We start from the raw sequence: 13,219 nt of genomic DNA, 5'->3' as shown, positions 1-13,219 counted from the left end.
AGTTTTTGGCCTGGGCTGCATTAGAACCCGCCACCTCCGGCATATGGGGCCGGCACCCTACTCCTTTGAGCCACAGGCACCACCCTGACCAATGTTCTTAATCAAGTTATACCAAAAGTCTGTGTACACTCCCAGAACACTCAGTGAAGAGGACAGTAATGCCTATCTATGTATTTCCTGCCTAAGAGTCTCTCCTTTATTGTTTCTACTGAATAAAGAGAGAAGCCTGCCTTTTGGTATACTTAATTTTATTTCTTCACAGGGCACACATTTTTGCCCATAAGAGAAAACTCAGATGCATAATATTACGGATTCTGGTTGTGGGTCTCTGTATCTATTACCAATGAGAAGACTCTCCTCTCTTGGGGTCCAATATGTTAAGAAAAAAAAAAGTCCTACCTTCAGCAGAGAATTTGAAGTGCAATGGGATGTCTCAACTTGTTATTGTTTCGGGTGGATAATAGAAAATAGAAACACTTTTGCTAATGTCTATATCTTGATATTCTGAAACATTATGCTAATAGCCATTAAAATTATTTTAATGTAAGGAAAAACCTAGGTCTGAGTGGAATTATTCTTAGTTTTGGCAGGCCCTAAGACCCATGTGCACATTATAAAAAAAATGAAAAAAGATGTCTATTAAATAAGATCAAAGTATGACTTGAAGGCCTTTTTTTACTTCTGAATGCATTCTAATAATTAAAACACTTATGGCAGCACCGGTGGCTCAGTGGGTAGGGTGCCGGCCCCATATACGGAGGGTGGCAGGTTTGAACCTGGCCCAGGCCAACTGCAACAAAAAATAGACGGGCGTTGTGGCAGGCGCCTGTAGTCCCAGCTACTCAGGAAGCCGAGGAAAGAGAATCGCCTAAGCCCAAGAGTTGGAGGTTGCTGTGAGCTGTGATGCTTCGGCACTCTACTCAGGGGAAAAAAAAAATAGTATTCATACCCCAAGTATTTAAAAATAACACTTTTGCCAGGTTATGAAAATGATCTCACTCCAAATGTCTTTTCTTTCCCCTTATCTCCGGTGATGTGGTTAAGTGTAGTTCTAGAAGTCCCAGAAAGTAGTAATCAAAGTTTCTATTATTCATTTTCATTATCTTAAAAGTCTGGTAGAGATCACATATCATTTAAAAATGTACATACTCTTGCCTGTAATCCTACCACTCTGGGAAAGCGAGGCGTGAGGATCACTTGAGATCAGAAGTTCAAGACTAGCCTGAGCAAGAGTGAGACTATCTCTACTAAAAATAGAACAACTAAATGGGTGTGGTGGCAGCACTCCTGTAGTCCCAGGCACTACTCTGGAGGCTGAGGCAAGAGGATTGCTTGAGCCCAAGAGCTTGAGGTTGCTGTGAGCTGTGACACCACTGCACTCTAGCCAGGGCAACAGAGACTGTCTCAAAACAAACAAAAAAAGTACATAACATACAATGGCTGGCATTGTATTAACTTAATGGTATTAATTTAGATCATCACACTGTAGTTCTGATAGCTATATGCCTTTGTTAATAAAAATGCCATTATATAATAAATCAATGTATTTGACAAGCCATTCAAAACACATAATCATATGGAGAGAAATTTAGAGTTTCTTGGTGAAGAAGTATTTTTAAATACCCTAAAATACAACTTAGCCCCCACTACTCACACCCTCCTTTCATTCCTCTGCTTGCCAGGAAATGAATGTAAAAAATGTTTATGTGCCCTAAATGTATCTTGGTTTAAGTCATCTAAATAATCACTGTCAATTTCATAGTACAGACCTTTTATGAGACCAAGTAGTTGCTTCAGGTTATTCAAGCTCAAATTTCATCAGAGGAACAACCATAGATGAATTGTAATATAATCCTACTTTGCTACAATGATTTCAGTACTTGTAAACCAACTGTACTAAAGATTACTGATCAATCTTACTGGGTAAAGGTCACTGCCCAAAGTGACCAAACACTTCAGTTGAAACCCCAGGTCTCAGACACCCTTGATAGTTTCGTAAATTTGACAGAAATTTAACAGGCTCCAAAATATTATCTGAGTTGTTTCAATTAGCTAATGTCCTCAACTTGAAAATTAGGGGATTAATCAAGGTTTTCAGTACGACCTTTTGCATGGTTAATCATCCTGGTCTTTCAATTAAATCAGTTACAGTAAAATGATACAAGCAATTTCAAGAGATGTTGAGCCAGATGGCTTCCAAAGTCTAATTTCCCTGAAGAGTATATTTAAAATATTTATGTAGAGACATACATTTCTGGGTTCTGGTCTGAGAATTCCTGTTTGGTCAGATTTTCAAATGGAAATAATTCTTGCAGAATATGAAAAAATTGTCCGCAGTAAACTTCTCCTTTTGTCACTTGGGCTGGTCTCTCATCTTAGGCATAAGGTAAAAAATTTGAAATTTCAGTTCTTTAAGTAACAAGGGTGGTATCTTTTTTTTGTTTTTTAGACAAGTCTCACTTTGTTGCCCTCAGTAGAGTGCCATTGTGTCATAGCTCACAGAAACCTCTCTTGCTTGGGCTTACACCATTCTCTTGCCTCAGCCTCCCGAGTAGCTGGGACTGCAGGGGCCTGCCACAGTGCCTGGCTATTTTTTAAGGAGATTGGGTCTCTGTTTCCGGCTGATCTCGAACTCAGACAATCCACCTGCCTTGGCCTCCCAAGTGCTGGGATTACAGGCTTGAGACACTGCACCCGGCCAAGGTTGGTATCTTTTCAAACCACACATCGGTTTTTTGAATGGGTGCTGACAGGGAAGTAAAGCTAGAGGTTAAACCGCTGCTTACGTGTAGCATGAATCTTCAGAATTCAGCATTATCTTCTCATCCATAACATCACTGTATCCTTTCCTACAGTTTATAAAAACAAATCTTGCTCAATTCAATACAAAATCAAATTCCCAACTAATCCTTAATGATCAATCTTTATTTTTATGCAATACATTTTCGACTTCATGAAAAGACAATTTGCATTGCTTTTGTTCAAAAAGTTGAGACCAGTGTTATTACATGGCAAGGCTGGAAAGCTTTTTTTTTCACATAATTTCCTAACTTTGCTCAAAACTAGAAAGCAATTCAAATGGTACATCTACACACATATACAGGGTAGGGTGTGGTGGCTCACGCCTGTAATCAAAGCACTATAGGAGGCTGAGGTAGATAAATTTCAGGAGCTCCTAAGTTCCCAACCAGCCTGCACAAGACACAAGCCCTTGTCTCTAAAAATAGCCGTGTTGTGGTGGATGCCTCTAGTCCTAGCTACTGAGGATGGGGCAAGAGGATTGCTTGAGCCCTAAGAGTTTGAGGTTGCTGCGAGCTTTGATGCCAAAACATCTTGGTAATGTGTAGTTGACTCAATTGTTCAGAAATGCCCTTGTGTTAATTTTATGAATAGTTAAGAATTGTTGCGATTACAAAAAGACCTCATTAAAGAGTTAATGGAATGAGGTTCTGCTTATCCATATTTACCCAACAGATACTTCAATTTTTAAGTCCTAACATTAAAAAGTGGCAGAGATTATGGAGTATTAACATGTGAATCAAAGAAACTGCCTTAAGGCTAAGAATAGCCTTGTTACTCCCTTTCAATTAGTCAAATTACTGTTTAAATTCTCAGGAAAAGACCTGGATACTAACAAGTGCACTTAACCTTAGTTTATCTATTTCAGATTTACATTACTGAACTGCAAAACCCTAAAAACTGAACTAAATAAACCTCAAGTCCAAAGCCCCTGAAGAATAAAACCAAGTGCATTCTCACTCCCCCGATTCTTTGTACTACAACACCTCAGACAACGATCTCTAGATGTAGTCAGTCATACATATCAAGACTTGATTGAAGAGTTTGGATTTTGTTTAAAAAGGCTTTATTCATTTTTGATCAGGGAAAAGGACAATCTCAATGTCAACTTGTCACCTAATCATAAATCTGAATTTACAAGATTCACTACTCTAGACACTGCACCTGACAGCACAACTTAAAATGAACTCCCTTCCAGCCCCTAACGTTGTGTTTAAGAATGAACAGAATCCCCTGCAGTAGCCAACACTAGTACTTGGCCTAGGTGTAAGGTCAAATAACAAAAAGCAGGAGCAAAAAGGCCAAGAGCACTGTAACTTGATAGCCCAGCAAATATAAACGTCAGTGGGGGAAAAAAATGTAGGCACCAAATTAAAAAGAAACAAGGCAAGTCTGTCAGCATAAAAAAGTTAACACTAGTTGAGATCACCTACTCTGCATGTGAACATGTATGCCAGTCCCAGCAGGTAACCGGGAAAACAGATTTCCCTAAAACCAATTAACTACACTGAGGGCAGAATTCAAAGCTTTTTACTCAGGAGGTCCTCTAAGCTTAGTTATTATGTTTTTTAGTGTACCAGGAAGATCCACTGTAGTGACATGAGTCAGTCACACTTGGATCAACATTTAACACTCTCAAGATATGTTTTCTTACTATTCCTTCCTATATCTGAATATGGAAAATGCTTAACTACTCAATTCATGCACTATTAAAAAATGAGATTTACTATCATGACTTTTTCTCACTCACACAGTGTAACAGTTAACTGTAGTACAGCTTGGTTAAGAATGCCCATAGAAAATACTTTCTTCAGCTTTGTGGTAGCTGTAACGTAACAGAATACAACTAAATTTAGCTATTCTGCCTCTACTCCAAATGTTGACTTTTGATCAAACTTTGATGCATAATCTCACACCTCACCCGCCAAATCCTTATAACTACTTCCAGTGCTCTTAAACCATAGCTCCTAACAGTTTTATAGTTTTCCTATGCATACTTGCATTTTTATCAAGAGAATTAGTGTCATGGCACTATTATTGGCCAAAGCTGCTTCTAGCAGACCATTGATTAGAACTCTACAGCCAAAATTAGTAACTTAAAAATGCCTTTCCAGATAAGAACAAAGCAAAAAGATAGTATTTTTGTGTTAAAAAGGTACTTTTCTTAAAAATACAGTCTAGTAGACACAAGGTCTACTAGAAATCTTTCATTAAGCACAATACTATGACAGTCTTATGACAATGTCTTCAGATAACCATGGAGAAAAGAATCTTATTCAAAGGTGTGGTGTAAACAGTAAACAGGGAGAGGAAGCCTCAAGAGCACAAAATACATCTACCAATTGGGGAACAAGATGACAATGTGGCTGGCTACTTACAAAGGACCATCATTTCTCCCCATGGGTCAACACTTCCTACAAAATAAACTGTGCCTCAATTATTGCTTATTTAAATATTACATTTTTACAGAGCTATGTAGTACCTGACGCAGAAAAACAATCACATAAGGAAGCATTTATTTGAAGTTTAACATGAAGTCATACAAACAAAATGTATATAAACACAAATCCACATTGAGTCATAACACAGATAGCAAAGGACGAAGTAAAAACAAAGAAAACTAATTGGCAGCTATATACAGTTGGACACATTTGTGTCTTGTACACTAGAAAGTCTTTTACAAAATAATCATCTTAGATCAACAGAAGACCAATCTTCGCTGTTGTCCTGCAAGATGGGTTACGTTAGCATTTCCTCCTAAAAACAAAAACAAAATAGCAATTACACTGTGAAACTCTGACAAGCTTTCAAAGGTCCACTTTCATGAATTGTTTTAAGTCCTCACTTTATTCTTCAATTAAAGATCACATGCATATTTATTGGCAAAATATAGTTTGGTTAATTAATAAACTCATCCTGGAGTTCCGAAATATTGAATTCAAATCTGTTCAGTAGAACATCTGGGAATGCATCTTCCCATATTCACAGGTTGAACTGTGCTAACTTAAGGTCTACTAGAAGCAACTCTAGTAAGCCAAGTAAAATGCTACCACAAACACAAATTTCTAAGTAAGTTTATTTACTGTAGTACACAAACATGAATTGATTTCTGCATATGATCTTTAATTTATATCCCAGATTTAAAAGTTCTTGTTTTGGTTTGTAGATTTCACTATTAGCTATAAAAAGAAAAAGCAAGCATTAAATCTTAAAGAATGAACACTTAAAATGAGGCTCCACAATTGAAATACAACACTAAACAGAAGACCAAAAATGATTAAGCTGTAAAAAGGCATTTATGTACTTTAACTCCTGTAAAAAACCATTTAAGTTAAGTTTAGACACTTAATCTCCAAAAAGATTAAAAAAAGAAGCCAAAGTCTGAAGTTTTCCACTTTAATCTTTACGCTGGTACATGAAGTTGGAAGAGACCATACCACAGGACAGCGTTTTCTGGTGTATGCCTTGCGCTCTGCCCGCAACGTGCGACCCCCAGAGATAGACGTGGTCAGGGTGACACACGGCCTGCAATGAAGTTCCCGCTGGCGGGTACAAACAAGGTATAATGTCAGAGTTAGAAGACAACATTCTTGTTTTCCTTAAGTTGTACCCATTTCAGTACTTTACCTGTTAATAGTTCTAAAAAAGTTTAATTATTCCTCTAGACCACCTGGTACACAAAGCAAACAGAAAAACTTTTAAGTTTTTCTGTATTACTAAAAAAAGTGAGATAAGACTTTAAAGTTAAAGATCTATAGACACTTTAGGCAAAACAGGCTCATAAAGCAATTAAAAAAATGAACAATTTAGTAAAAACAGGCTAAGTAATATTTTGCTTTTACTTATTTTCCATTTGTCTATTGATCTTTAAATTAAATTAAGATAATTCCACTGCTTTCTTGGATTCTTATACACACCTGTTTCTCTAATGTCCTCCTTTAGTATGGCTGGTAATTGTTTTGGTGATTGCCACCCCCTCGAGATGCCTTGCCATAAGTGCTCTGTTGGCCTATTTTGAGAAGATAAAAATTTTATTAACATAGTTTTCTATCCAGTGGTTTCTTCAAAAACATTAAAAAACTATCATAAAGTATGTGAATCTTTGCATGGCAAATACAAGTGGGATATTTTAGCAGCTGTAGTAGTCATAAACCACATATCCTAGTGCTTTTATAGCCACATTCTATCACCCCATGACTATAACACACTTCAAAATTTAACTCCAAGTACTTCAAATTAAAAGGAAAACCCATACACACAAAAAGATTTCAGAATAGGATTATACAACATGGAATTTTAATACCATTGGTTTATAAAATTAAGTTAAATATTCTTACCACTGTAGTCTGCATATCCCTGTCCGTATCCATAGTTCCCATAGTTATACCCAGTATAATCACATCCGCCATAGCCACTGTAGCCACCACCATAGGCATTATTGTAATTTCCATATCCTTGATCATAATAGTTATTAAATCCTTGGTTCCAGTTTTGGCCCTGACCTGAAACAATGCATGATTGTTAGGAAACAACTTCTGATCCCCCCACTCCTAAAGTGACATATTCCTATCCCTCCGCAAATCCTGAAAGGTAGAATGGACACATTTATCACTAAACTTTTCATTAAAGCTGAAAAAGGAAGCTATCCTACTTGGATAGCTTCATACCATGGTGTATCATGTAATGGAATAGTTTTCTCATCAGAGATGACAACTGTCAAAAAGTGGCCACATTTTGAACAGGTTTTCAAAACTAAGCTGAGCATTTTCCCATGTTGGAACACTGTCAAGTTTAATTTAGCTTTGCTTTCTCTCATGGGTGCATTCATATTTAGCAGTATATAGCTTAAACCATGAAAGTCAATTCCCAAGTATTAAGTAAGTCTCACCTCGGCCTCTACCCCTAGTACCACCTCGTCCACTGGACGCAGCACCTCTTCCTCCTTTCTGTTGTTGCTGTTGCTGCCTATATACTTCTTTGGGCTGTGCAACTTTGATTTCACACTATAAACAAATCAAAAAATACACAAATTTTAACTGACTTCTAAAATCAAGCCTTTTAAATCTTTTTAAATAGATAAAAAAAAAATTTATTCCGTAACTCAAAAATTGTCATTTAACATAATTAAATGGCTTTTACCTTCCCAGAACCAATTTGATGGTATCTGCTTTCTAACAATTTCTTTACTGGCTCTTCATCTGTATATGTGATAAAACAAAATCCTCTCCTTTCATTTGTTTTTGTATCCATGGGAAGTTCAATATTTTCAATCTGAAATCAAGACACATAGTCAACATCACCCAATAAGGACAAATTGTTACCAAGGGATTTTAGAATGCAAAGGTCCTTTCCAAGTTTCAACTTAACATGCCATTCTAATCAGATGTCTTCTGTATAAATATTAGTGCTTCATAGTCAGCATCAGCCTAGAGTGATTTGCTGTACATGTGAAGCCCCAAGAGGAAAAGTTAAACATCATTTTGAAAAGAACACCAACCACATTGAGGCTTGACCATGCTATGGTCAAGATGAATTAGGCAATTCACTTCCATTATAGCACGGAAAGCAACAATTAAAATAGGGATTGAGCAGTTAATTTAATCCTTTCCTCACATGCAACACGAATTTGTATTAAAAAAAGGGCCAGGGATGAACATAAAACACATGGAATAAGTGTAAGTATAACCACACACCTCTCCAAAGGCTCCAAAATATTCTTTAATCTGTTCTTCAGAAGTATCTGGGCTCAATCCTCCCACAAAAACCTTTTTAGGGGGCTCTTTCCCTTTTAAAGCTTTGGCTCTTTTGGGGTCTATCAATTTGCCATCCAGTTTGTGTTCTTTCAGTTCCAAAACCTAGAAAACAGATTTATTTAATCTGACAGCAATATTCAACCAAACCCCAGAACAATGCACAAAAAATGCACAAAAGCAACACAAACGCAAAACACATTCCTACCTTATCAACACTAGCAGCATCTTTGAAAAGCACAAATCCAAATCCTCTTGATCTTCCAGTGACTGGATCTGTTTTAATTGTGCAGTCTACAACTTCCCCAAATCGAGACAAATATTCAGTCAGATCTTTCTTGCTTGTATCCCAGCTCAAGCCTCCAATAAACATTTTACTAGAAACAAAAGTTTTGTTTTTTTTTTTTAAAGCTTAGCAGTAACTTAATAACTACTTAAGTCCTGGAACTAAGTAAACTGTAAAGTAAACAAATTTACCTCTGAAGAGCAACCCACCTACTCTATGTTTACAATCACGCATAAACAGATCACAGAAACACAACAATTCCTCCTAGACTACTTATTCAGGCAGTGAACAGGCTGCTCTCCACACCGCACAACACAAAGCCTAGACAGGACCAACAAACCCCGTAAAGGTTCCGCCCAGATTCTCTTACAAGGCTCGACTTCCTCAACTGATCCCCCACAACTCAGGGCCGTGCCCATCCTCAGCTGTCAAACCAACGTTCCACCTTAAGAACTCTCACAATGCGTCCTGGGAAATCCGGGCACCGTTCGTCTACCGACGCCCAAACCACCACCGCCTAACTCTCCCCAGAAAACTGCGCCGAGCAGTAACCGAGACACAATGAAGAGGCGGCAGCAGCTGCAGCATGTGGCGCAGCCAGGCCGGCCCCTTCCCCCCCCCGGGGCCCACGCGGCGCCTGCGCACTCGGAACTCAGACGCCGCCGCCCTCCTCCTCCAACCCCTCTGCCCTTCCCCCACCTTCCGCCGGCCTCTCGAGTCACCCCCTCCGTCCCTTACTTTCTTCTTCCCTTCAAGCCAGTAGGACCCAGCGGGCACGCGGGGAATCGACTCTGGACAAGAAAGGGGGCAGCGCGAGGCTCCCGAGGGACGAAGGGCGCGTGCGGCGCACTGGGGGAGGGGGGAGTGAGAAGCGTGCGGTACCCGTCATCCTGCTGATTCTTGCTCGCGTTGATCTTGGATCCCTCTGCGAATTCCTCTATGTTGCTGTACTCGTTCATGTCCTCCATGGTGGCGGAGCTGTCGGCAGGGGGTTGCTGGCGCGCAGTCCGGGTCGCGGCAGCAGCGGCGGCGGAGCGTTGTATGGAGCTGGATTTAAAATGGCGGCGGAAGAGATCCGGCCGCCGCCTGCGCCCTCCCTTTATAGCCGCCCCGCCCGCCAATCGGGAGGGCTGCTGGGCGGTGACGTGGCGCTGGGCCCGGCGCGCCCCCTGCCGGGCGGAGCTGGGAGCCAGCGAAGGGAGGAGCGGGGCGAGCTGCCGCGGCGCCCGCGGCCGCCAATGGGAGAGGCTGCGGGAGGCTAAAGTAGCGGGAGCGGAGGGAAACAATGGCGGCGGCACATGGGAAAGCCTGGGAGGGACCTCCATTGCGGCCCTCCCGGTGAGGAGCGAGGTCGCGCGGGAGGGGACGCGGGCTTGGAATGAGAAAAGAATCAGAAGAGAAAAACCAAGGGGGGTGAAGTCCTGGGGCCAGAAATCCCGAGCAGCGCAGACGCAGGGCCACAGTCCCTCTTGCCTTGAGAGCCTTTGTCTCTGGCGTCCGGTCCAGCCCACTCCTAGCAAAGAGCCGTCAACCCCGCCTTTTTCCGCCCTCGGTCCCCCAGTGCGGAGCTGCTGCGGCGGCTGCTGTTATCGACTAGCACCGTGGCCGGACTGCTCCGGAAAAAAAGCGGACTGCGCCCGGCGCTGGCGGCTGAGGCGGCGAGCGCGTCCGCCCGCCCGCCGCGCGCACGCGTATTTTGTCCTCGAGCTGGCTGGAACCAGCCGAACAGGAAGCGGGAGCGCGACGGCCTCGCCGGGCCTCTTTCGCTACCGCCAGGGGCGCGCGAGCCGAGGGGGCGCGGCAGGCTTCCCCAGAAGGTCGGCCGCAAACCAGGCCCAGTGCGGCCTCTTTCGCTAGCTGAGGACGGGAGGATGGGCGGGGTCTGGTCAGATTACTGTAAATATGCAAAAGCAGAGGCAGTGGGCGGGGAGGGGCTGGGTGCAGGAGAGGGCAGGGGGCACTCACATCCCCGGCGCGCCACTCGCGGGGCTCCCGTCTGCACGTGCCCCGGGCCTCTCCCGCTCGCTCTACCAGTCTGCGGCGGGCGCGTGCCCGCGCACCCGGCTCCCGCGTTCGTTCTTTGTTCCCGCCCACGCGAAGCCCATTTTGACGGATGGCGTTCGCGGCCTGTGGCGGCCAATAGGCGCCGGCGCCTTTACCTGCCCCGCCCCTTCGGAGCAGCGTAGGAGCCGCCTCCTCTCCCTGCCCACGTGGTCTCGGCCACTGCCCAGGACTGCTCACGCGTTCAGGGTTCCCGGGCGGCTGCCTCCTCCAGTTCCAGGTGTGGGCAGGTGGCATCTCCTCTACGCACTCCCGGCAGCACGCGGCCGCCGGCTCCGAGATTCTGCGGAGCTGTCGGAATCCCAGGATCATACCTGGGGCACAGCCGGCGCCGCCCTCCGCCCTCCCTACCAGTAGGCCGGTTCCCTTATTAGCATACGGTGGGGGAAATGGTCGTTCTTTCGGTGCCCGCGGAAGTCACTGTGATCCTGTTAGATATCGAAGGTACCACAACCCCGATTGCTTTCGTGAAGGTGAGGGGCGGAAGGAAGCGGGGAAGTTGCTTGTGCTTGAAAACAGTTAAATTTATTTTTTAAGTGGCGCAGACTTACTCTTAGGAGAAGTGGTGTGGCTGGTTGCATCTTGTGTGGAATGGGGAGGAAGTGGAAGAGCTGCGTCGATGTGCGGAAATGGTTCTCCTCGAACCCCATTTTCTCCTGCCCCGGTCCTGGCTCTTGGTTGGATGCGGACAGTTGAGAAGGGGTAGAAGTGGTCGCGAAAAACGCCCGAGGGGACAGGTCAGCCGCGGCAGGGTCTGGCCACGAGGGTGCCCTATGGTCTTCCCGGGTGAGAGCCGTCTATCTCCCCGATCGGCCCTGGCCTGGCGCATTGGCGGTTTAGTGGTGCCTGAGGCTTTTCAAAATAAAAAGACTGAAGTATAAAGAAGACTTGTCTGGACCAAGCTTTGATATCTTGAACGATAATGGATGCTCTTCCCACCTTCCCATTCTTGCTGTTAGTGGCCAGACTGGACACGGCATTATTTTACTTGACTGGGCTCTGTGGTCCATAGCTGATTTTTTTTTTTTTTTTTTTTGAGCTATAGGTTCTGTTCATTTTTCTCAGAAAACTATGGAAGCTTGAAGCTCTTATCCAGAACATTCCTCCTAGGATGTCACGGTTAACCAACACTTGTGTGCACCTAATTCACAGCTTACAACTTTGCATTATAGCTGGAGCCTTTCTACACACTGTATATGTATTCTATTCGGCCGCCAGAATTAAGTAAATGTCAAATGTTAATGTAATTTTAGAAAGAATTCCTCGGGCCTCATCCGCTCTTTATTTGGCTCTCAGAGGTTTAAGAATTGATTTCAGATACAAGACTGATTAACTAGAGGTGCTTGCAAAGCTGTAGTACTCGAGAGAGAGTTTACAATAGGAAAAAACCTTATCTTTCAGGAAACTGAGAAGACTGAGTTATAAGTTATGTTTTAGAGTTTCTTAAAAAAATTACCTATTAAGAATGAGTTTCTTGATGTGGGATATAATATAAAATTCTTGTACACTTCTAGGACTCCAAATACGACAATCACTTACTTTTCAAAACAGTCTCAATACTTTGACATCTTAGCAAAGATTCAGAAGAAATCTAGTTTGGCATTTTTCCCAGGATTTTAATAACACCAGAGACCTTGGTGACAAATTTCAAGATTGCTCAAATGCGAATAAGTGAGTTGACTGTCTTTTTTTTTTTTCTTGTTGGTTGTGACAGAATAACTTTTTTTGGTTTTTGGAGTAAAAAGGATTCCTCATTTTTGTGGTTTATAATTTCTAGCTCACTAGCTCCATTCTGGCTTTCCAATGTTTTCCACTGTCATCAGGAAACCAGAGGTAATGACTTGAGGAGTGGTAGTGTAGACCATTCCTAGATTTGGGAAATAAGATATCTCATGCAAATCAGTTTTGCAACAAAACAAAATGTCACTCCCCCACTTTTTCTCCTCAGTGTGTCTTCTGCTAGACGACATTATTTACCACTTCTTGGAATCTTGGTGTGTGGTAGGTTTATTCTGAGATATGAGAATAAAAATGGTTTAATCACCTAAATAAGTTTTTCTGATTTTGACATCAGACTATAGGCAAATTGAAGGCAGGCTGCAAAAGAATGATTCAAGATCTTGTTTAAAGGGTAGTTTGTTGTGCTCTTATCTTACAGGAATATCCGTTGTAGTAATTGTTAATATTGTTTAGTCTATCACTGTAATTTATTGCAAATAAATTTATCAAAACCACTGCTTCTAAAATGTTTAAAGAAAGTTAGGTGTGGATGCTTGTGGTAATTATGCCAAAAAGAATTCTATTAAATGCACTTGTGGGAAAT

At 42.3% G+C, this 13,219-nt stretch overlaps 2 protein-coding genes across 4 annotated transcripts in view; one reads left to right on the top strand and one right to left on the bottom strand.

The window, feature by feature from the left end:
- Positions 1-3,852: 3,852 nt before the first annotated feature.
- HNRNPDL (heterogeneous nuclear ribonucleoprotein D like) lies at positions 3,853-10,914 on the bottom strand. Of its 3 annotated transcripts, XR_001161300.1 has the most exons (9): positions 9,718-10,914; positions 8,758-8,926; positions 8,493-8,654; positions 7,939-8,070; positions 7,688-7,802; positions 7,137-7,301; positions 6,717-6,808; positions 6,237-6,341; positions 5,299-5,556 (listed from the first exon to the last, which is right to left on the bottom strand). XR_001161300.1 is itself a non-coding variant. In XM_012805352.2 (8 exons), exons 1-7 carry the CDS (start codon positions 10,158-10,160, stop codon positions 6,738-6,740), a joined length of 1,257 nt encoding a protein of 418 aa, XP_012660806.1. In that variant the 5' UTR covers positions 10,161-10,914; the 3' UTR covers positions 3,853-6,341; positions 6,717-6,737. The 3 variants fall into 3 exon arrangements, 2 of the variants coding, with proteins under 2 accessions (XP_012660806.1, XP_023369109.1); XM_012805352.2 differs by having other exon boundaries at positions 3,853-6,341; XM_023513341.1 differs by lacking the exon at positions 6,237-6,341 and having other exon boundaries at positions 5,296-5,556.
- A 100-nt stretch (positions 10,915-11,014) lies between these two features.
- Positions 11,015-13,219, top strand: part of ENOPH1 (enolase-phosphatase 1) — a 37,020-nt gene continuing 34,815 nt past the window's right edge. The window contains exon 1 of the mRNA XM_023513346.1: positions 11,015-11,369. Within this exon, the coding sequence (XP_023369114.1) occupies positions 11,286-11,369 (84 nt within the window). The 5' untranslated portion in view covers positions 11,015-11,285. The remainder of the gene's footprint in view (positions 11,370-13,219) is intronic.

This window comes from Otolemur garnettii, unplaced genomic scaffold, assembly GCF_000181295.1.
Source record: "Otolemur garnettii isolate 467f Iridium unplaced genomic scaffold, OtoGar3 scaffold00039, whole genome shotgun sequence".
Classification (NCBI taxonomy): domain Eukaryota; kingdom Metazoa; phylum Chordata; class Mammalia; order Primates; family Galagidae; genus Otolemur; species Otolemur garnettii.
Note: the sequence above shows the minus strand (reverse complement) of the source record. Positions and strands in the feature narration are given on the sequence as shown.